Source organism: Sitophilus oryzae, unplaced genomic scaffold (assembly GCF_002938485.1).
Source record: "Sitophilus oryzae breed Bouriz unplaced genomic scaffold, Soryzae_2.0 scaffold_1443_pilon_pilon, whole genome shotgun sequence".
In the NCBI taxonomy this organism is placed as follows: domain Eukaryota; kingdom Metazoa; phylum Arthropoda; class Insecta; order Coleoptera; family Curculionidae; genus Sitophilus; species Sitophilus oryzae.
This window is the reverse complement of record NW_022146108.1, coordinates 3672750-3697850: the sequence shown is the minus strand read 5'-3', so window position 1 is coordinate 3697850 and position 25101 is coordinate 3672750. Positions and strand designations below refer to the sequence as shown.

Here is a 25101-nt window from a genome sequence, read left to right as displayed (position 1 = left end):
ACTTGACTTCCAAATTATTATTTTTAATCTCTAACCTCCTTGTTTCATATATTATATCAATTTTAAATTATATAACAAATATTCTTGGACGACACCAATTTTTTGGCCATTGACCTCAAAGTATATTTTTATAATTATCGTTTGTTGTATTTAATTTGCTATGTTTACCAATTAATAACAACATTTATTTTAGCATATCTAATGTTTTTTTTTAATAAAATAATATGTCTTTGCCGTTTTTTCCAAGTCCAAAATAACCGAGTTAATTTTGAGACGCTACTGGATCTTTTCTCGGGTTTCTTTCTTGTAAATTTGATCTATTACCTATGTTACCATATTATCAAGAAATTATGGTTTTTAACTAAAAAAAAAATCAAAGAAACTTAGAAACTTTAAACAGGAAACAAATTTAGATAGGAATGCTCGACTTGCCGCCAAAACTTATAATTGTTTTGGAGCGCATACGTATATAGCGTTGTAGGGCGCTGCTATAGCGCTTGCTAACGTTGCAAAGAACAACCGCCAAACAAGAACAGAAATAATTTTCTCTTTTCAAAGTCAGAATCTTAAAAGTTATAAAATCTTTCAAAATTTAAACCGCCCCTCATTGAAAAACTACCGAAAACTGTTTGAAGCATCCATTTTCAAACTAATTATTGCTACCTTGTGAGTTTAATTTAAATTTTATTTACTCAAACCGCTGATAATTGTGAAAAAGTGGCATTAAAAACTTAAAAAGCTGTGTGAACTTGAAAAACTATCGTGGATCATGGCATAACGTGGGTTTCCAATGTTTCATAGGTATTTCGTACATGTCCTTATATAAAATAAAGTTTCTTATATGCAACACAGTGTATTTCATTTAAAAAAATTAAAAGAAAATAATAAATTTGAATACATACTATTTGGCGACATAATTCCGGAAAATGCCGAACCGCTCCGAAATTATCAAAAGCTTTGGAGAGCGACCGTTGTAAGAATAGCGCCAAATAGCATTTACATTGTCCTCTTGGGCACTTTCCAATCTAAACTTGTTTCTTTTATCTACGATTGGTGGTTTGTTGTCATCAAACATGTTTAAATAATTATTAATTTGCTTCTCCTGTTGTTTCAGAAAACACCCTTCGCCAAACCTTCGGGCGAAAAAATGGAACTGACCAAATTCTTCCGGGAGTGGCAGCAAGCGCCCCTCCTGGAAACGTTCAAAGACCTGCCCCCCGTCGAGGTGACGGACCTGCAAAAACAGCTGGAGACCTACGAGTCGGACATGCAAGAGTTCGACAGCATCGTCTCAAGTTTCTGTCAGCAGAGTTCGCCGAACAACAACTGAACTGTTCTTCTAGGTTAAGCTCTCGAAACCGTTGTATAATCTCTATGCGATTGGTAACAATGTGTGCGATCGTTTTAGATCGTGCGTCGTCGGCCCGTCCCGGTCGCGTTCGTCTCGGCTCGGCCGCGGGTCGCGAGGGGCGTGGTCGGAGGCGGGACGAGATTGTGGCGCGCGATTTGAATTTCTGTGTGCCTGCTTTTGGATGGTTTTGGTTAGAGGATCCGATAGAGTGATTAGGTTTTATTTATTCCGATTTAAAGATGTTTTATAAGCTTATTTGTTTTATAGAGTCAGTTTATTTTTTTATTATTTCCTTATTTTTTCATATTGCAAGTTGGCAAATATACATAAAAAATATTTAATTATGTACTAGTACTAGCCAAAAATTAATAATTATCTGTATAGTCTTCTCTACAACGTTACGTCATCATTCTTTATCTAACATCCGTTTTAGGGTGGGTCTGAGATCATTTCATATTGAGAAAATTTCAAGTACGTTCCGATCTTGTTCCGATATTAGTAATTAAGTGCGTTCCGATTTTATTAATTTCAACTAAGTATATTGGCGTTTATTCATTTTGGTTGCGTTTCAATTAATAATTTTCAGCGTGCAAATTCCAGTTTTAGTAGTAACTAGGAATGGGCGATAATGAATTTTACCTAATCGATATGTTATCGCAATTCACCTATGGATATATCTATAACAATCGAATTGCCGATAGTTATCGATACATCGAAAAAAGAACTTCCTTTATCATAAAATCTGTATAAAAGAAAAAAAATTTAAGGAAAACTGAAAATATGATGTACCTTGTTTTATATAATATTTTTGAAATGTACAACAATATTCAGGTTTTTAAAAAAGCAAATAAAAATATAGCCACAAAAATAAATTTTGATATATCAATAACAACTATCGATATATCAATATTTCTTTTTGGATTATATCATTCTTCGGACAATAGATATCTATTTTTTTTTGTAAATTGTTTCTTGGGATTATGGTCCGAATAAAAAACATTTTATTACGGACCATAATCTCAAGAAACAATTTACAAAAAAAAATATATATCAATATTTCTATATATATGTATATCGATAATTATCGATATCTTAGATATATTTAAAAGAATATATCGATATGTATCGATAGTTATCGATATATCGGGAAAATCCAATCCCTAGTAATAACTATTATAGTAACAAATTTGAATTTTGTTTGACAATTGGTTTTTAATTTTGGCCCTATTCAATATCTGTCAACAGAATTATAACCTCAAAAAAAAAAAATAAAATGACAGTTACTAGAATCAACGTGCAGCTACCGAAATGACGTCTAGTTTATTTCATCCGGGTTTCACGTGAAAAAGGAGTACCTAATTCGAATACACCAAACTCACTCTATCGGTTTCTGTTATTTTTTGTAGCCCGCTTGGTGAGATGTCAGGATTAAATATGTCGGAGGTGTATTTAAGGCTACACCTTCAGCCAAAGACTGATTTGCGAGAAAAAAGTTACTAATTTCTTGTACATAACGACGATTAAATTTTAGTAAGAAAAATGAAAGAAATGAAAAAATTTTTGAAATCGAGTCTGACCTTGTCTACTAGAAGATACGAATCTTAGGTAATATCACTAGATCACAAAAGATGTTTCAACGAAAAAACCTAAGAAATATGTACGTTAATTTTGCAAATAAAGAGTCTGTAGATGATACTCCGTAAATAATATTGCTTTGCCTGAGATTTTGGCTTGAAACATTTTGTACTGACGTGGCAAAAACTTTATATAGAGAGAATTTTTAGGGAATTGTAGGTATAATTTTGTAACAACAGGTATGTGTGAAAGAAATGCTTGTTAGTAAGGCTGTATGTGATGTGATATTTAGAAAAAAATGCTCCTTTAGTTATAACTAGTTTGAAAATTTAGGAATGAAGAATACTCAATTGCCTCTAATATAACTGTTAGTTACATATCCTATCAAATTATGTAAAAAATTGATTTTTTTACACTGGAAAGGGTTAATTGAGTCTATAATATAGGAAATTAAACATGTTAAAGCCTGTTTTTACATGATTAAAATGGATGATATTGTTAAGGTATTTAAGAGGTACCATATGATCAAAAATATATTACATGTACGTTGTTTTATTCTGCTATGGTTGTTTGCTGCCTCTGGAAACTCTGACGTGCTGGTTGTTCTATAGCAAGAGTGTAAAATCTATTGACACGCACTGCTCATTGACGCTGGTTCGAGGCCGGATATCTCGTGAGTAAGAGTCGATTTAGACACTCGCCAAGTGGGTAGACCATTGACAATGATATTGTCGAGAACTGCGGTTCGGATTCCTCGAAAACAAAGTAGGAGACGTTAACTTAAAATATTTTACTTTTAACTACAACATAGCTGTCATTTCTTAATCAAAATTTACAGTGCCAATAAAAAAATTATGATTTAGTGTCCACAAAAAAAACTGCTAAGTACTACGTATTTATGATCATATGGTATTTCGTATAATACCACAATTTTATATTATAATAATAGGAAAGATGGCTCATATATACGCGATATACGATATAAATGAAGAGGTTAGTTAAATTAATATTTAGTTAGTCCACGTCGGTACGATCTAGAATAGTATCCAGTTTGACTGTGGTATGTTTGTGAAGCTTTAAACGTATGTTAGCGAGTGAGATGGATAAAGAAAAATCTGTTTTTGTAAGCGCAATCGCCAAAAAAAATCGCATCAAATCGTACCTTACGAAAAACAAAATGATTTATCGTAACAAAGAATCTATTGAATTTGTAAAAGTCTAACCTGGTTAATGAGATTGATTTTAAATAGGAGTGAACGGAAATCGCACCCGGTCGGCAATTACGTTGTAGGGAGGGTAAAAAGTATCGATACATAAAAATATCGATAGTTAAAAAATCGATATGGCTGATTATTACTTGAGAGTTATAACTTAAATGTCATATAATATAGATCCAAATCCGTTACATATAGTGTACAGTGTGCGTCAAAAAGTTCTGAACAATTGGCACTTTATTATGTTACCATTACTACATAATTAAGTATTATTTTACCCACATTACTTGTTTAATTTTTTCATGTTACTATCAGTTCTCAAAAATATACAAGACCTTTCAAAAAATTGCCATTATTAAGTCTTTTTTTTTTCGAAATGTGGTCAAAACATTGGTACATAACGTAAAACCAACTTTTGAAAATGCCGAATTAATTCTGCTTTAATTTTTTTGTAGAGGGTTATTAATAAACGAAATCCTAATTGTTATATATAGATATTTTTAAACGACACTGTATATATAATACGTCAAAATATCGATATTTTTGACGAGTGTATCGATATTTTTTCTCTTGAAGTGCACATTACTATCGCATAATTTCAAAGGCAATGCAATAACCTTAAAAAGCGATACTAATAAGTACGTTAGACGTTTATGTTCGTGTATCCTAATTGTCGGGAACTTTTTGACCGGCACTGTATATAATACATCTAAATATCGATATTTTTGATAAACGTATCGATATTTTTTTTTCTTGATGTGCACATCCCTAACACATAGTTTCAAAGGCCTTTTAGACTGACGCGACACTAACGTGAATGTTAGACGTTTATGTTCGTAATTTTTTTATCGATACGTCTAAATATCGATACATTTGATGAATATCGATATTTTTTTTCTTGAAGTGCACATTACTATCGCATAGTTTCAAAGACAATGCAGTCACCTTAAAAAGCGGGACTAAAAAGAACGTTAGACGTTTATGTTCGTGTATCCTAATTGTCGGGAACTTTTTGACCGGCACTGTATATAATACATCTAGATATCGATATTTTTGATAAACGTATCGATATTTTTGATAAACCTATCGATATTTTTTTCTTGATGTGCACATCACTAACACATTATTTCAAAGGCCTTTTAGACCGACGTGACACTAACGTGAACGTTAGACATTCGTGTTCGTGTTGCTATGTTTGAATTTTTTGATCGATACGTCTAAATATCGATATATTTGATGAGTGTATCGATATTTTTTTTTCTCTCGAAGTGCACATCACTATCGCATAGTTTCAAAGGCTGTGCAGTCACCTTAAAGGCCGACACTAGCGTAGAAGTTAGACGTTTTACGTTCGTGTCAAGCTCTGGTTGCACTCGGTACGACCTTGGCAAGCGCGTACCCGGTACGATTTCTATCGCTCACAAATGCTATTTATAAAGCGAAATAATTACTTGTTTACTAGCTTTTTTGCCCGCCGTTGTTTCATGAAAATCCCCATTGGTTTCGTTATGCAATAAATAAAATACCGTATTCGTTTAATAAATTATACAGGGTGATTCTTCAACTTGGAACGAATTGAGTAAATCGACGGTTTTCGGAAATATGCTCAGACACTTTGACGAGTTTCTTTAATTGAATGTCCCAAATTACGGGGAAACACTGTTTAAAACTATCTTACATTAAAAGAGCGCAATTATTAGTATGTTATCAAAAAAAAACCTTTGATTTGCTGAATATATTCGAAGCTAGAGAATCACCCTGTATATTATGTCGCCATGTAAATATGATCTACCATTTGCCACAATTTTTTTCTTCTTAGGGATGGGCGATATAATGGATTTTATATATCGATAAGTAATTGCAATTCACCTATCGACCTATTTTACATATCGATATATCGACAATTATCTCAATATGACTATCGAATTACTGATGGTCCTCGGTAAGTTATATTACCGATTAAGATAGTTATATTACTGTTTAGAAACCACCTATTATTATTCGATAAGATAGGTGAAGATATATCGATATATCGGGAAAAAATCCATCCCTAATTTTTGCTTAAAATTGTCATAGTTATAGGTCATATTTTCACGTCAACATTATTTGTTTCTTTATCCTATATGTTTTTTTGCTCAAATGGTATAAATTTGAAATCTGTGTTTTGTGGCATACCATGATTTTTATTTATATTTTAGTTGAAAGAGATGATTTGTTTGTATTTTATTTATATAAATAAATATATTCGTACGTAAACATGTCTTTTATTCAACAATTCAACTGACCGTTTTACAATATTTTATTAAAAAAAGAATTTGGTATAAAAATATAGTTCCAATAAAATAAATGATATAAAATGATTCAATGTCATTCAATTGATCAACAATGCAATTTATTCACTAATATTTAATGCTTAACAAATATATGTACTTTTGATTAAAGCTACAATAACAATTAGCAGGGTATATACAGGGTGTCTATATGAAAGTATTTTAAAAATCTTACCGTATATTATACGATCAAGGAAAAAAAACGGCGTCACAGTGACCTTCTAAAAGCCAATCAATTATAATTTAATTTGAAAAAGCTAGAAGCTTTAAAGAAATCGATTCAGTGAAAATAGTTGATTTTATGAAGAATTTTCACACACCCTGTATATTGAGATGTATACAAAAATTATATTAACAAATAAAAGAAACAAGTTTGGACTTCCCCTGTTTAATTTAATTTATACTTCAAGCAAAATAGAAAAACAAATGTATAAAAAAAGATTCATATAAAAATAAAAGCCTGGTCATTTTTTGTAGCAAGATTTCAACAGCCCAAAGAAATTTTATTTTTTTTAATAATGCCCAGCTCTGGAATGATGAAAAAATATTTCACTTAATAAGATTTTCTTGTCACAAAAAATACCAATCAACAAAAACTTAGGTAGTTGTCAATGCAATTGCTAAAAAATTATCTGACCTGGTAACATTACATGAAGGATACTTTTGTAGAAACAGATTCGTGATGCAATCTAAGTATTCTCTCCTCCCTCCTGACAATTTCAAAATTGTTTCACCGGTATTTCCCCGAAAATCCACGTACCAACCTTCCTCGCATGGGTCGAAATACTTCCAAATATTCTCGCAACATATTAGGTTAAGGTATTGCAAGTTGCTTCTTCCTAATAACCTACGTAGACTGATAGACGTCAAGTCTTTGTTGTAGGATAGATTTAGTGATGTCAAATTTGGAGCCAACCTACCAAAAAAAAAAAGAATAGTATATAGGTTTGGTGCATTTCAGTTGATTTCAACAAATTCCGACCGGAGCGCTTCAACGGCAAAAATCTGAAATTATTACTACCTAAGTCACGCCGCCCGCGCTGTCATGTTGATCGCATTAAAATAATATTGAAATGGTGGTTTTGTCGTAATACAGGGTGGCGCCTCTCATACGCCGCGGAAGCTCCAAAGAGAACGGTAATTTATATCGAAATGAAATTTTGGCAGTATATGTAGTTAACTGAAAGGATTTTATAAAAATATATAGAATTATACAGGGTGTCCCCAAAAAAAGTTACACATCAAAGTTGTGTTTTTTCTAATGGAATACCCTAATATTAATTGATTTTTAGATTTTGACATATTTCACATTTTGTGAAAATGAAGAGTAAATTTTAAATTTCGATAACAGCTACCTAAATTTTCGTTGACCTTGTATAGCCTGATATTTAATTACAGTAACCATTATATGTTAAACCAAATTGAAATTTGGCCCGAAAAGTTATACAAGGTGAGACAAAATTAATATTGAGCATTAGTCACTTTTAAAAGCAAGTTATTCCTTTATTTTAAATGGAACACCTAGTATATTTTTCCGGTGTTCAATGGGGAATTTATATATCTTCAAAATATTATTGAGGTTACCTACCCCTCAGACAAAGATTTTCCGAGATATCTTAATTTTTAAGATTTTGCGTCAGTAAATCTTTACTATTTGAAAAAATCTAGGTGGCTGTGTGATACTTTTTGTTAAGTTAACAAAAATTAAAGATTATAGAGTAAAATACTCAAGGGTAATACAAAGGTACACGTTTAAAACATATTTTAATTATTACAGAATTAAAACTAGGTATAAACCTATAATTAGGCGACAAAAATTAGCTAAATGAAATCAAATGCTCAAAATGCTTCCTTTCCTGTTAACTGCAAAAAATGATTCTTTTCAAAAGGATCTTTTCATTTTAAAGGGCATAATGTGGAGTTCTACCTTGAAAAGCAGCTACAATAATTTCATGTTGTCGACACTAGTTCGATTTTTGTAAACACTGTCTTTAACATATCCCTATAGAAAAACCTAGACTAGATAAAATCAGGAGCAAAATTCAGAATATTCGATTAATTGGTGAATGCACACTGCATTTACCAACTAATAGAATTATATCAATTCTCTGTGATGTAGGATAAGTTTGCATTTTCGGTAAATTTCTAAAAAGGCTGGTTTTTCTGGTTTTGTTTGTCAATCAATGTCATTTATACAGAAATCAAGCAAATATTGGAAGTTCGAGTGAAATTCTCATTTAATTTATAAAATTTGGAATATTTTATATTTACATCCAAAAGCAATGGAGGTAGGCAGTAAAGGTAAATAAATTTCAATAACTAAATTAAATGACTTTTAGGACCATTTAAACTTATCATGCAGCCATTGTTTCTTAAAGTCAGGAACATTTAAAGAAAACATGAAAAACAGGACAAGTACTCGTGAATGTTTTGTAAGCTATAAAAATATAAAAAATATTGATTAGATTTGTTTATTTATTATTGATCTGTTTTAATATTGGACCTGCAAATCTTCACCTGAGCTGTATAACGAGTTTAACCGTTTATTAATAAAGTACTTTTCAATATTAAACTCCATTGAAAAGAAGAAGCCAACGTAAAAGCAGCGAATAGGTACATTAAAAATGCATAAAAGATAAATTTAATAATAAAGGTATTGAAATTTAGAAAACGTCAACATTTGGCATTTCCAGTATTTTACCAAACTGTTCCATACCAAACCGATGTTTTTCAGGAACCGCTCTTTACCGTAGTATACCAGTCTGGTTCGCCTGGTTTTGTAACGGAATACAGCCTAAGAAATACGTTTACTAAAAACTGATTACTCACCCCAGTAGTTCAAATAACTCAGAATCCGTAACATTACATCGACTCAGTCCAACCTTCTCCAAAACTATCTCTTTCTGTCCGTCCAACACTTCGAACAGCGGTCCTAAACCCTGACTGATCGCATTATTAGACAAGTTGAGTTCCTTTAACACACTCCTATCCGTCCACGACAGTATCCTCCTCACATCCCTAACCTCCAACTCGTTTGAACTAACGTCAAGTCGCTCAACAGTTTTCAGACATATACTGTCACAAAACGCAGCCAATCCATTCAGTTTTACCTCTTTTAAATCAAGCGTTTTTAGATTAATCACCCTAGTTATGGCGGCTAAATCCTTCAAACAGCCTTGACTCAATTGGAGGTTGTGGCTCAAGTTCAGGACGCTCAAGTTTGAGAATACCGACGTGTGATTGGTTATAGTATTAGTGAGTAGACTTAAATGGGAAGTTTGTAGGTCTGTACAGCTCAAGTTTAGTACTCTCAAGTTGGGCAAGGTAACCAGGCTGGTGCACAGCATGTTTATACATGACGTGTTCAAGAAATTTCCTGATAAGTTGATTTCCGTCAGATTTTTTTGATGGTTTATCGCTTTTAGTAGGGGTGATAGATGTGTTCCTAGGATTCCGCGGTTTTCTAGGTCTAAGTTTACTGATAGTGTTTCAATTAATTGGCACAGATCTGTGTCAACATCTATACAACAAAAAGGCAATTAATATCAGTGAAACAGTGAAAACTGTCATCAGTATCATTAAGACTGCGTACACAAAACATCCCCTTGTATGATTTTGACTTATATGTCATGAAATGAAAGTAAAAAAGCATCCCCTTGAGTTTGTTCGCGCACTAAATTCATGAAATATCGATCCCTATATTTATTTTTTTTTAAATTACTTTGAATTATATTATTAATTATTTTAATTGTGACGAAATAGGTATATTAAAATTACATTACACAGGGTGGTCCGAACTGTATTCCGGAAACTTCGGCAACATATTCTGAAGATAAAAATAAGTATAAAAGTTCGTATAAATGTATGTTCTAATATGCTTAGTTTTGGAGATACAGGGTGTAGAAGTTTCATTTTTATTTCGATTTTTTCCAAATAATTTATGAAGTAACGTCAATATTTGGATGAAAATTGGTGTCTGGGGGTTTTGTGACACGATAAATTTGATTTTTTGATGTCAAAATGACTCCTATTTTGAAGAGTAATAACTTTTCGTCCGTACCTGTATAAAACTACTGACTGAAAAAATATACATTTCCATGACTTTCCACGTAAAAAATGTCTCTTGGTAAAAATCGGTACGAGCAACCGTTCTCAAGATATTTAAAATGAAAATGATCAATACATGTCATTATTGACAAAAAATAAGAACACGCGTTGAGTATAGTTATTTGACTGAAATAATAAATTTTAATTTTTTTAAATCAATCATAAATTTTTCTGCAAATAATTGATGATTTAACAGTTTTTGTTGAACTTTTGGCACAAAAAGTTTCAAATGTATGATTTCAGTCTAATAACTATTAAGTCAAAATATTGAATTTATGTCAATGATGACAGGTATTGATAATTTTGATTCCAAATATCTCGAGAACCATTACTCGTAGCGATTTTTACCAAGAGACCTTTTTTACGTAGAAAGCATCGTAAATGTATATTTTTTCCTCGGTAGTTTATACAGGTACGGACTAAAAGTTATTACTTCTCAAACCAGTTAAAAATATGTAGGTGGCGCCCTCTACAAGTAGGAGTCCTATTGACATCAAATCAAATTTCTCATGTCAAAAAACTCCCAGGCACCAATTTTCATCCAAATATTGACGTTACTTCAGAAATTATTTAGAAAAAATCGAAATAAAAATGAAACTTCTACACACTGTATCTCCGAAACTAAGCATTTTAGGACATACATTTATACGAACTTTTTTACTTATTTTTATCTGCAGAATATGCTGCCGAAGTTTCCGGAATACAGTTCGGACCACCCTGTACATTAAAAATTACAATAAAAAATTGTAATTTCTATATAACATATAATTTAATTTTAATATACCTATTTTGTCACAATAAAAAAAAGTTTATATCAATACCCGATCGAACATTACAAAAATAAAACAATTATTGATGTTATTATAAATTATGTATTTTACATACCTATGAACTGAAAAAAAGGTACAAAACAACTCGAATCTTTCCGGGAATTTGGAAAACGAAAAAAACTGCCATTTTTGTTGTCGCAATTAGAAACGCTACAGTTCTTCGCAGGTTTGCGTTCTAGGTCGAAAAAAGCCATTGCAATGAAATATGAATAATTAAAATAAAATGTACTTAGTAATATAAGTACAAATAAACCAGACCAAACCAAACCAAACCGCACACCGAATATTCACAAAACACAACGAAATAAAAATATTGACATATTTAAAAAACAAATGGATATTTGTCAACTTTTTAATGACTAGCAGCGCCTCTAGTGTTTGTTCGCACAGTATAGCTTTTACTTCCAGTCATTGCCATTACAGAAAATGTTCTAAAGGGGGATGTTTTGTGACTGCATCAAACTAATGAAGTTGCCTGACTGACAACTGATACCAACCTAAACTCATATGATGACAAGTATCCATGTATCTATCAATCAACGGTGGAAGACTCCATTCGGTGACCTTGGCAATTACTTTCTCAGCTTGAGTACTACCCATGGGGAAAAGCAAACTAAGCAGATCGTCATCAGCCAACACAGCTCCTGAGACTGTTTCTAGTTCTAACGTAGGTTTCATATATTCTTTACTGAAAATAATGTCATATTTTAATAAATTTCAACACATAATAAGATGTCAGACATACCTGGCATATCTATGTGCAGCTTCGCTGGCAAGCCACTTTATCGTTTTGCTTTGGATTTGGGAGAATAATACTGGCACTCTAAACAATCTTCCTTCAATTTGAACGTCAACAAACAAAGTTGGGTCCAAAACATTAGAGGTGTGGTCTATCTGACTTTGGGGTAAGGTTGTAGAGTCAGCTTCCACTGAAGAGGTAGAAATTTGACTGAAGGAGGGTATTCTTGCTTGTACCAAACTGTGAACGAAATAAGAATATAAATCACCTCACTTATGTTTCTTTCATTTAAATTTTGTATTCAAAAGAAAAACGACAAATATAAATAACTCAAGTTACCCATCAGAGCTGGTGTGCCTCCTCCATGCAGGTCTAATCCCTGGGGAACTGCTGTTTCTTTTCTTACTAAAACCAGCATCTAACAAGGTTGCTTGTGTTTTTCTTTTCGATTTATTTGAACCGCTCGAACTGGTATTGCTTTCATCGGAAATTCTTCGGATATTTGGCGTTGTTTGAATCTCCCCCCAATCTAAGTCGTTTCTCTCAAAATCTGCGCAAAGTTGGTCTAGAATATACAGGGTGTTCCTTAATCACATAAAAATATGATAAAATATACCTTCTGTCCTCGTGCTTATTCTTGGTGATCTATTCGAACTATCCTGTCCAAACGACCTACTCCTAGTAGTTAATTTCAGAGATTCGTCCGTTTTTCTTCGCTTGTTTTTCGTAGGTCTAACGTCCTCCTCCAACCAATCATTCTCATCCACAAAATCGACATCCGCTACGTAAGCGGATCTCTTGTTATCCGACTGAGACTTGACAGGCGATGGCTGTTTTTCGGTCTGGTAGTTCTTGTGTCGCAGGTTCTGCATCACGGATTGATACTCTAGAGAGGCGTTTCTTTCTTCTTCCAGACTGGGTTGTGTGTAGAACTCGTTGGTATCCGGTGTCTCTAAGATTGCAAATGGCGGAAAATCGTTTATTAAAAACTATCCGACATATAGGTAGAATAGAATATATAGACTAGTGATGGGAATACCAGTTCCACGTGAGTCGCGTGATACAATAGCGACCGTTCCAGAAAAATACCACGACAAAATACCGCGATTTTGTAACCGAGGTTCCGACTTCCAAAGTGTTGCGGTCCTCGCTAAAAATATATCTAACTTATCTATATTTGTAGATTCATGTAACTTTTATCCGCCACTCATTTTCTAAATATCGAGTTTATTATTGTGTATAGCCAATCTATCTCATTTTTAGAAAAACGATGACATTCCTTTAATTTTTTTTTTCTTTATCAATTTTCGTTTAAATAAAACGAACGGCTCATATTTATGTGTATTGCAATATAATATATTTAATGTTAAAATCAAGAACAATGTCCAAACCACTGTCAAAAAAAATTGTTTATTGTTCTAACCTAACCTTAAAAATAGATATAAACAATAAAACTTATATAAATGTATAAAAGCAAAATAAAATATTTTTATTTTATTTTATTTGCTTTTGCGTTTCATCTTTCAAACAACACTATTTTATACCATGCCTAGTACATACCAAAAATCGATATTTCGAAAGAAACGTAGCGACGGGAGCACCAACGCCAATAGTAACCGACCAAATCGCGACAGGCAAAACCGAAACCCTAGAAGCGCTCCAGCGACTGCTGGAACGAAGTACGTGGCCGCCGAGGTCGAGCGTCAATAATCAGTTACAGCAGTTACTTCTGTGCGCGACAGGGAACTAAAACTCTAGGAGCGCGACGACTGGAGCGAAGTAGGTCGCCGCCGAGGTCGAGCGTCGATGCCCAGTTACAGCAGTTACTTCTGTTGGCGACGGGGAACTACAACTCTAGGAGCGCGACGGCTGGAGCGAATACGTCCCGATCGAGATCGCGCGGTGCTACGGGCATACCAGTTCCAGATACTACTGTTGGCGACCGACGAAATCGCGACGGCTGGAGCTAAACACGTCGCTATGCGGTTACTACGGTTCGAGCTAACTTCAAGTGCGATTATAAATAATTTATTTGCAAATTATAAATAATTTATAATTTTGTCGTCATTATGATCGTCGTTCTTCAGTAACAGGTTCCTAATTCGTTATGGAGCGCGACACGACGTTACAAAAAAATACCGCTCCAAAATCGCGTTACTCAAATACCGACACATCACTAATATAGACTGTCCTATTACTATCTATCTACTAGAATCTATACTATCCGAAATAGACGGTCATGCAATATTAATATGAGATTATACAGCTTCCGATGCGATCATCCGATATTAATCCCAATTCTGATATTACTATCAACCGATATTAATATCGTCTAGCGCAAAAGTCATTGCTTTGATGAATCGCATTTGGCTATGATACAAAATCTTACATGATGAAATGAAAAAATATATTCATAATATATGCAGAACTTGCAAAAAAAGAGGAATACCATAAAATAAAATCAATCTTGTAATAAATTTATACCATTAACTTACATATTATTACATTATCTATACCGGGTGCGTCTCAAAAGTGACTCACCCCTATAGAATGTAGAATGTTTAGGAGGGGAGTTAATCACCGCGACCTTATAGATCTATTGTGTGTTCCCCTTTCTTGAGTTATAACGAGTTATAACTCATCATACAGTCTCAGGGCTTTAACAAAAGCCAGTATCTGAGACGGCTCCACAGAGGCCAGCTCTCCATCCTCGACATCAGACGTACCAAGGTTCATGGCACGAATGGTCGTCGTCTCGGCGACTCACCCCCTATAACTTTTTTATTTTTTCAGATAAAATAACGAGACTTGGTACGTTAGTATATATAACATAAATCATGTTTGATTGACGTATTCAATTGTTTTTGGTCACTTCCTGTTTCACCGGAAATTACTACAACTTTTGGTTTTTAAATGGCACCCTCGATATTTTTTTACTTTATTTGATAGAAAATGACATTCTGAATAGAATCACGTATCATATGTCAAATTTTGTAAAACACTAATTTTTAATCAAGGAGCCTTGGAAAAATAGATTGGATCGTCTAATGTTTTTAGGGTCTTGTCCTGGCCAGTTAGAAAATGCTCAAATCGTATTTTTAATCATATCTCAATTTTTTAAAATGGAACGAGGGTGGCTCATGAGCATATGTGGAAAAGGCATTTTTCTGCGAATAATTTGAAACCACACACTTGGTATTTCGAGTCAAATTTTCGTTACGAACCGCAAGTTATAATTTCAAATAAACCATATGCGAAAATGTCAAAAGTTGATGATATGTAATTCTATTCAGAGTGTTATTTTCTATTGAATAAAGTAGAAATATACTGAGGGTGCCATTTAAAAATCAAAAGTTGTAGTCATTTCCGGTGAAACAGGAAGTGAGCAAAAACAATTGAATACGCCAATCAATCCTAATTTATGTCTTATACCAACATACCAAATCTGTTTTTTTTTACTGAAAAATTAAAAAAGTTATAGGGGTGAGCCACTTCTGAGACGCACCCGGTATACTTGTATCAAACTTACCTTCCTGTTCTTCTTCCTCATCATCCACGTCATAAAACGAAGCATTTCTTCTCAAAGATCCGACTTTTGAAGGAGATCCCCTAGAAGCAGTACGCTTTTCGGGACTTCTAGACTTAGTGACAACCAAGTCGCTCTGACCGGCTCTATCTAAGGTTCCAGACAGTCTCTCTGCGAGTTCTTCATACAAGGTCTGTTGTTCGACAGATAAACCTTCCGACCTGTTATACCTGAGAAAGAGGGTTGTTATATTTTAGACATTTTGTCCACAAACAAATATTTTAAACGTGTATAAAGGAGCCATTTTGTAAACTTATTTTTTTATCTGTTTAAAACATGTATGGTGTATAGGTTTTCTTTTGTCAATAAAAAATAAAAAACATTCTTTATTTCAACTAATATTATATTTTCTACCGTGTTTTCTACACCAACTAATTTTCTACATTTTTTTGAGTTTATATTTATTTCAAATACTTCAATCGCAACGATTAGTACAAGAAATAAACTAATAACGATATCTCTAAATTGTTATTTATTATTTAACAGATGGATAGGATATAGTATGTCAAAAAAAAAGGGGGGAGGGGCATAACTATGTATTAAATTCCATATTATTTTAAATTGATATGTACAACGGAAGGATGCGTGACAGTGACTGTTGTGTCATTATAATTCACAGGCATATCGTATTTTCTGTCATTTTCTGGATGTCGAAATTTTCCTTGATTTGTTACACACTATAATCGAAGTTTACACATATCTTAAAAGTTTTCAATAGTAAGTTCAAAGTTTACAGAATAATTCTATGTAATTCTGTGAACTTTGGTAAGACTCAAACAGAACAACAAAAAATAAGAATATCTAACATAATGAAAGTAAGAACTACAAACTACAATAATTATTATTATATGTATATAGTTTATGACACCACAGGCTTCCTATGGTAAAATTAAAAAAAGGAACAACGAAAACTTTCAAAGAAAAAAAATCAGACATTTCCGTACGGTCTTCAGATTAAACAGAAAAAAAATATTCTAATAGTCTTCAGATCGATTACTGCCTCTTATATTCAGGGAGTTATTACCGTCACAGAATAGAGAGATAGCGCGCGTACACATTTTACAGTTTTAACACTTAAAGAATTTAAAGAAAATAATAAAGAAACATCTAAAAGGAAAAAACCGGCTTTAAATATACAAAATTAATTTTTTGGTCCTGTTCTCAGATTTTTATACATTTTCTACTCAATATTCTACATTTTCTACGTATACGCGTAATATACACTACTACGTACATATACACGTAAAATAATAATTTTCTACGCGTCGAAAATATATAATTTTATATAATAAATAAAATTACATAATTGCCATAAGTTAGTCATATAGATCAAGAAATATGAGCAATGGATTTTGTACAAGGCCATACACCACATCCACTAAATAACTTACCATTTTTTCAATTCGGTCAGAGGCGTACACCCGTCATCCGACTTGACCAACGCGGAAGCTCCCCTGTCCAGCATCAACTTGACCACCTCCAGGTGACCGTTCCCGGCGGCGTCGTGCAGGGGGGTCATGCCGTTGCATTCGGCGCCCCCGCGGTCGTTTATGGCCGCCTTGTGGTCCAACAGAAGCCGGACAATGTCCAGGTGACCGTGCAAGGCTGCCTCGTGCAACGGTAGCCAACCGGCGTTGTCTCTGACGTTGACGGGGTGGCCAACGTTCAACCAGTACTCCATCTGGTGGAATAATTTAGATGTGTAGAGTGTCCCGAATAAAAATACAGTGTATTATATTATTAAGGTTCAAAACTAATTTTAAATCGCAGTAAAAGCAGTTACTATTTCTTCTAAATAGCAGTAAAAGAGAAAATATGTTCAGAATTTGATTCCACGTATATGTACCAAGATTTATACAGGGTGGCCCATCGAAAACGTTCCGCAAGGCATAACGGCCAGGGTAATTTTTTTTTCAGAAAATTCAAAACCACGTCAATTTTGTTTGTGAGGGGGACAACTTTTGCCCCAAAAATGATTGCAAAATCTTCAACCCTCTAAGCGGGGGTGTCATCCCCCAACTTTTTTCAAATGGGAAGGGGGTCAAGTGGTACCGCAATGAAAAGGGCTTTTTATTCTCTATACTTTCCCGCTTCGTTTTTGAAAATCGGTCGAGTCATTGAGAAAATATAAAGCATTGAAATTTGAAAAGTTATTTAAACATTTATCAGAGTAAATGATAAGGATAAATTCCTTCGACCAATTTGCTGTTTTTTCTAATTATTTCTGGATGTTTACGCATTTTTTCACTTGCCACAAGGTTGAACGATCAGGTGCGGCAGTTGCTAGATTGCTGTTCTGTGACTTGTGCGTTGAAGTTCTTCTCAATATCGTTAAACTTTTTAACAATTATAGTGTACTCACTTGCAGAAAAAGTGAAAATAATCGAACTTTATTTTAAAAATAATGAATGTAGCAATCGGGTTCCGCAGATATTCAATGAATTCCATCCTGAAAAACACCTTTATGGCAAAATTGTTCGCGAGTTAGCAGCAAAATTTCGCAAAACTGGTTCCGTTATGAATAAAAAAAAAGGCAGAGGGAAATCCCTGTAGTAAATGAAGCTATGGAGGTATTCGTATTGGGCCAAGTTGCCATGGATAGTACGCTGAGTACAAGAAAATTAGCCAATGCAAAATTAGCCGGCGTGAATCGTACCAGTGTCCAAAGGATATTAAAAAAACACAAGTTCCACCCGTACAAAATTCAATTGGTACAAGAACACAACGAAGACGATTTTGATCGTCGCTTGCAATTTTTTGAAACTGTGAGTGAACGAGTGGCGAATGATAATAATTTCCTATTTAATGCGTGTTTTTCGGATGAGTGTACTTTCTTTTTAAACGATGTAGTTAATCGTCATAACTGTCGGTACTGGGCTGAGGCGTTTTTCACGAGGTGAACACACAAAACCCTCAGAAATTGAACGTGTGGGCTGGTATTTTTTGAAATTCTATTTTGGGACAGTTTAACGATATTGAGAAGAACTTCAACGCACAAGTCACAGAACAGCAATCTAGCAACTGCCGCACCTGATCGATAAACCTTGTGGCAAGTGAAAAAATGCGTAAACATCTAGAAATAATAAGAAAAAACAGCAAATTGGTCGAAGGAATGTATCCTTATCACTCTGATAAATGTTTAAATAAACTTTTCAAATTTCTCTTTTTTTTTCAACTCTTCTTTTTTTTTAAACTTTTTCTGCAAGTGAGTACACCATAATTGTTAAAAAGTTTAACGATATTGAGAAGAACTTCAACGCACAAGTCACAGAACAGCAATCTAGCAACTGCCGCACCTGATCGTTCAATCTTGTGGCAAGTGAAAAAATCGTCGAAGGAATTTATCCTTATCATTTACCCTGATAAATGTTTAAATAAACTTTTCAAATTTCAATCCTTCATATTTTCTCAATGACTCGACCGATTTTCAAAAACGAAGCGGGAAAGTATAGAGAATAAAAAGCCCTTTTCATTGCGGTACCACTTGACCCCCCTTCCCATTTGAAGAAAGTTGGGGGATAACACCCCCGCTTAGAGGGTTGAAGATTTTGCAATAATTTTTGGGGCAAAAGTTGTCCCCCTCACAAACAAAATTGACGTGTTTTTGGATTTTTTGAAAAAAAAAATATCCTGGCCGTTATGCCTTGCGGAACGTTTTCGATGGGTCACCCTGTATACAGAAACTACTATAAAAATATATTTTTAAAGAGTTTTGTTATGTTTTTTTTAAGTTTTTTTTTCATACTGTGATTTTTCATACTGTAATTCTCTCTATGCATATTTTATTAGAACTTCTCTGGTTTTCCTTATTTATATTAGAAAGGAACTGTATGTATTTTTTACCATTTTCATGTCTCCTTTAATGGCGGCAACATGTAACGGCCACTCTCCATTGAGATTCTTCTTAAATTTCACTTTAGGTTGATTTCTTCTTCTCGTTGCAGGTTGAGCAGCACTGGGTTCAGTTACTTCATAATCGGAATCTTCCGACATATCTAAAACAATCTTATTTTCAAAACCTGTCGAAAAAACCTAGAATATTAGTCTGTCCAAGGAACGTTTCTGAAGGGTGACAGCATAATGCGAGAAAATACAATTTACCTGTAATTAGAATTACAGATAACTGTCACTGTCGTGTAACCTCTCATTTGGTGTCCTGCATTCGCGAACTTCGAGTTCCGGGCTTTACGCCCTGGGGCTACTCGAGAACGGTTCTCAAAGGAGCTGTGCGCGATAGCCTCGTGCCTCCATATGGCGCGGAACATTTCTGGAACTTTATGACTCAATTGAATGGAGTGAGAGTATCGCGTTCTTGAACAGTTCAGAGCTGCTCAACTGCGTGAAAGGAGGACCATAGGAGGACAGCAATTGGGGAGATTTTACATAGATTTTTTTTTATCCGCCACATAGGTATAGACATTTTTTACATGGATGTCAAACAACGTTGCTAAGTTTCGTTTGAACATGGTTTGAACTGATGGTAAAATACTTTGAATAAAAAGATTTAGAAAGGAACATATCAGAAATCTTAGATCGACCGCGACGGGTCTCTAAAATGGCCGACTTAAATTCCGGTTTATCAGTGCCGTTCTAATTTTATTCAAAACGTGTAAAAATATGATGTAGGGTAGACGTGGGTTAGACTCAATAATTTGTTGTTTTATTTTACGTTGTGAATAAATGTTGGTAGTTCTTAAAATTGTTATAAAAATATATCATTTTAATAAAAATAGATAAGTTATAATAATTATTTATTAACGACAAACATCCGATACGCTACTGAAGCAGGTAAGTCAAATTGACGTATCTAAATTCTTTGACATCTAATCTTTGACAAGTAGTAAATAAAAGAAAATATGCAAGAAAAAATATATAATTACTTAATTTTAAGTGAATTTCATAAATGATCGGTTTACTACACGTATGTATATTATACAGGTTGTTAATTTGTTTATTACTCGCGGCAAAAGTTTTATGGTTGAAATATGGCAAGCTCGGCCAGCTCGTCGACAGATGACGCGACGGGACGAGTCGACAGAAAACCCTATAAGTGCACGCGTTCTCAATAGGCAGTGTTGCCATTCTATTCCCCTATAAGTAACTGTCCAGTTAACAACCTGTATAGTCGCTTGCTAGCGAAAAGTTGTTCCATTATTTCCCCCGATTTTTGACCGAGATCTAGCGGACGCTTCACATCCAAATAGTTTACAGTCTTTTTCGATAAATTGCAATAGTGTCACTGTTAATTTATGTTCTGCCATCATTTCCTTCTAGATTTACTACCTCTAAACACCTACCAGTTAGAGAATAAATAATAACATAAAATAAGTTCAGTAAAGACTGACAAATCCACAAAATTTCAAATAAAATTCAAATGTGTCAAATGAATTGTCAAACGGAACTATCAAGAATCCCCACCCTAGAGCCCTACCACCGTCTACCCTGCATGAATACATGGATAGCATTATACTCCTTCATTAATCCTTTTATTTAAAGGTTTCACAAAATAAATATAACAACACGCTTATACAGATACTTTTATATAGTTTATGCAATGAGTTAGGGAGGATTTCGACAGACAAATAATGACAGGAAATACAATTTGTGTGGATTAAAATGACAGACACAAATGTCTCTGTCAGGGATAATCTCCCGTTGGATACTATATCCACTTACAGATATTTGTAAGTGTTTATATTCTATTTATATATTATATATTTGTAAAGCAGTTTTTGAAATATGACCAAACGAATATTTTAGACGAAGAAATTAAGGTTAACAACTATTTCCTTACCGCTAATATCACTTAGAACAATATCTGCTCCGACGTGCACCTTCCCAGAATCTTCGCTCTCGTTATCAGACGAAGAACTCGATTGTTCATCATCTCCTAAAAACTCGTTAATTTCGTTCAAACGCTGTGCACAATTATAAGCGTCCCCGTGACACAAATTTCGTCTCAAAAAATTCAAGTACCTAAAAAAGAAGCAACGCCTGTCAAACAAGAAAATCGTTTTTTGGTTCAAAATATGCAAAAATCGCTTTTTCATTTCAATTTTTTTTTGTTTTAACTATTTTTTAATATGCGTATATACATGGTTGTCCGAACATATTCTGCAGATGAAAATAAGTAAAAAAGTTCGTGTAAATTTATGTCCTAAAATGCGTAGTTTTGGAGATACAGGGTGTAGAAGTTTCGTTTTTATTTTGGTTTTTTCCAAAAGAAGATTTCCGTGATACTTTTTAAAAAACAAAGAAAAATTATTTTACATTTTAGAAAGGTCAGCATAGAATTTTGAACATCCTGTATGATTTACGATTACCATATTTATAGCAAAGTAAGAATAGACCATCTAAAGTAAATACCTAATACAGTTTAGATTTCAGGACAATTCTTGTATTTTTAATAATTTTTTTAAGAAAGCCTGGAAAATATATATTTTTTATTTATTTATTAATATTTCTGAAACTATCGAAACATGTTTACTCATATCTTAGGATTATGTAAAGTGATCTGAAAGGAAGCAAAAAATGCAATAGTATACAGGGTGTTCCATTTAAAAAAATCATCCCAATCTGCTCACACTTTTTTGAGGCATCCTATAGATATTAAAATATTTTCCTGAAATACATCCTCGTGCGTACTTTAGGTTTACACTTAAACAAGGAACTCCAGATGCCCGACGCACTATTGCCAAACCCTGTAGAAAAGTTTCTTTTTTTATTGAAAAAAAAAACTCATGGTCCTGTTTCTGGAATCGAATTATATTACCAGTTAAAATACTTGTACTTATTCCTGGGGACCCTGTATATAGTATTAATCATTCCTAAAATACAACCTTGACTAAATTACTTATTTACTTACCTAATAAGAATGATTTTTTCCTCCTTTAAATTGCTCTTCTTCTTACAATTATCTAAAGCTCTGTTATAAACAGTTTTTATTTCCTCCACATCGCTTTTGGCTTGCTCTTTCAAATCCACAATCTTACACAAAGTGTTTAAACTGTCTTTTAAATTGTTCTTGCACAATTCGTACTCTTTTTCAAAGTATACCTCCGCTTCCTGGTACTGGCCATTGTCTTTATATGTCTCTCCCAAACTGTAGTAACATTGTTGCAATTCTTTGTCGCTAGACCCGATCATTTCTGCCGTTTTCAACATTTTGTGATAATATTCGATGGCTTTAGAGAAGTTTTTCAGATCGCAAGCACCGTCTCCCATTTTTTCGTAAAGCTCTTTCAGTTCTTTTTTGTCGGTTGTCAGTATGATGTCGTCTTCCAATTTACACAATGCAGCAACTAAATGAATTAAGTTAAATATTGATAAAAAAATGGCGGAATAGTTGGCTTGGAAAAGAAGATCGCTGTCATTTTATATATAAAATTATCGCATAATATATACATATAATATTATAATGTATATTTGATATAAAGTTTGATATAAAGTTTGATATAAATTAAACATTTAGTTATGTAATCGAGGGCGCGATTTTTAAATTCTTTGTTGCCAACCATGAACATATTCCGCGCCAGGCTGACTAACTGGAATTTAAATTTCGCGCTGGGTTTTCAGGTGGTAGCTCTGCTGTAAAAAATGTCAGGTTGCCGCATTTATTCATTTATTTCCTGACATTGTCATTTGTTTTGACACTTTAGTTTTGTATTATGAGTTTTTGGTTTAAAAAAATAGTGTTGTGATACTTTAAGCCTTGAAAATGTTTACTAGCAGACCTTGCAGTCAAACATTGTTCTTTTTAGAACCTCTTTTAGTGTACAAGATAGCTTAATAATTAGAAATTATTAGAATATTTTGAAAGGAAAAGTGGTAGCAATGGCCCTTTATGTCCCTTAAGTGCTGTTAAGAAGGTGAGTTTTGTTGATGTAAATTAATAACTGTTTATATATTTATAATTATTTTATTTTTGTTTCCTAAAATATTTTGGTTAAAAGAAAATATATAAAAGTAGGCAACGCTGTGCTGGTGAAGCTTAATCACGTGACTAAAAGTTTATTTGGTATGAACTGTAACTTACCAACTCTTAAGTTCCTCTCAATCAATTTCCTATCTCCAAAATTTGGTGTCTTAAACTTATAGGCCTTTCTCAAGTAAGTCTTGGCTCCAGTAAAATCAGCTATTTTTATTAAAGTGTCTGATTTAGCTAGTAATGCAGCACAAACTAATTCTACACGTTTTGTACTTAATTTTTCTACAAATATAGAATTTTAAAGTATATCATATCAAACACTTTAAATTTCACACTAACTTACTTGCAATCTCTATTGCCAAATTAAATTGCTTGATAGTTTCTTGATATTTTTCCTGTTTGTCAAACAATGAAGCCATTGCCATTCTTCCTCGATACATTTGCTCATACAGTTCATGTTTCACACAAATTTTTATACTTTTTTCATATAAATTTAAAGATGTCCCGTATTCACCTAAATTTTCTTTTACTAAACCTAAATTAGCAAAAAGGCGCGCCAACATGTCCTGCTTTTCTATATTTTCTGGAAGGTTTTCGCATTTCTTCAAACTTTTCATAAAATACTGATATGCCTGAATCAAATGCTTCTTGTGATCCTCACTGACTATCTCTAAATACCATGTTAAGTACATGTGACCTAACTGAGCTAACGCTCTTTGTTGTTCTAATATATCGTTCTCTTGAATGGAGACATCTAAGAAATATCAATTATAAATTAAAAAGCAAACATCAGTAAACCAAAGCACTCACTTAAATATATCTTAAAGTGTTTATAAGCGTTTTCAAATTCGTGTAGACCCATATATGCTTCACCTATACCTCTATTAGCTTGAGCAAATAAAATCAATTTGTTATCTGATTTGTATAGATTAGAAATGATTTCGTATTCCTGAATAGCTTTCTTAAATTTATCTTCTGATAGGTAGTATTCAGCTAGATCTGTACAAGCTGAGATATAAGCAGGATCGTTGCCAAAGGCTTTTTGTTTTTTCTTTAACAATTCTAAAAGGGTAACGTCTATATTAAGAAAAATAATGTTAAATAATATTGCAACAAACGTTACTTTTCTCTTCCATTGTTGTTGGTTATAACAAGCACGATATATTAATGGCTATTCCGGTACATTTTTGGTATTAGATAATCCTTTTATAGTTTATGCTTAACAAACATAGATTTAAACATTTCTTATCTTATATAAATGTAAAATAAGCGCGGTATTTTAATAACAAAACAATGTTTAGAAGACAAGTAAATATGGTTAGAACTCAGAATTCTTCTTCTTTTTTTAATTCATTTAAAGGCCTAGGCTACTAGGACTATCCGGCCTATTAATAGGGTTACCACTCTCTACACTGATATTAGAGATGTGGGGTTCTAGAAAC

General features: G+C 33.3%; 2 protein-coding genes across 4 annotated transcripts in view; one reads left to right on the top strand and one right to left on the bottom strand.

The window, feature by feature from the left end:
- Positions 1-4907, top strand: part of LOC115877323 (autophagy-related protein 13 homolog) — a 49846-nt gene extending 44939 nt beyond the window's left edge. For both annotated transcript variants that reach the window (XM_030893465.1, XM_030893464.1), the window contains exon 5: positions 1115-4907. In XM_030893465.1, the coding sequence (XP_030749325.1) occupies positions 1115-1330 (216 nt within the window). In that variant the 3' untranslated portion in view covers positions 1331-4907. The remainder of the gene's footprint in view (positions 1-1114) is intronic.
- Positions 4908-5240: 333 nt separating this feature from the next.
- On the bottom strand, positions 5241-24966 carry LOC115877322 (tonsoku-like protein). 2 transcript variants are annotated; one of them, XM_030893462.1, is made up of 15 exons: positions 24783-24966; positions 24470-24721; positions 24003-24413; positions 23768-23941; positions 22598-23033; positions 21527-21708; positions 19576-19727; positions 17124-17413; positions 15676-15902; positions 12763-13098; positions 12486-12711; positions 12153-12386; positions 11905-12095; positions 9300-9990; positions 5241-7386 (listed from the first exon to the last, which is right to left on the bottom strand). In XM_030893462.1, the coding sequence occupies exons 1-15, from the start codon at positions 24793-24795 to the stop codon at positions 7068-7070; spliced, it is 4134 nt and encodes a 1377-aa protein (XP_030749322.1). In that variant the 5' UTR covers positions 24796-24966; the 3' UTR covers positions 5241-7067. The 2 variants fall into 2 exon arrangements, with proteins under 2 accessions (XP_030749322.1, XP_030749323.1); XM_030893463.1 differs by having other exon boundaries at positions 12486-12696.
- Positions 24967-25101: the final 135 nt, after the last annotated feature.

Excerpts from the sequence above, each read along its gene's own strand:
- LOC115877322 (XM_030893462.1), bottom strand. Across the intron at positions 24,414-24,469 it reads ACACTTTAAGATATATTTAA|ATGTCTCCATTCAAGAGAAC; the intron begins GTGAGTGCTTTG and ends GATATTTCTTAG. Across the intron at positions 17,414-19,575 it reads TTAAAGGAGACATGAAAATG|ATGGAGTACTGGTTGAACGT; the intron begins GTAAAAAATACA and ends TTATTCCACCAG.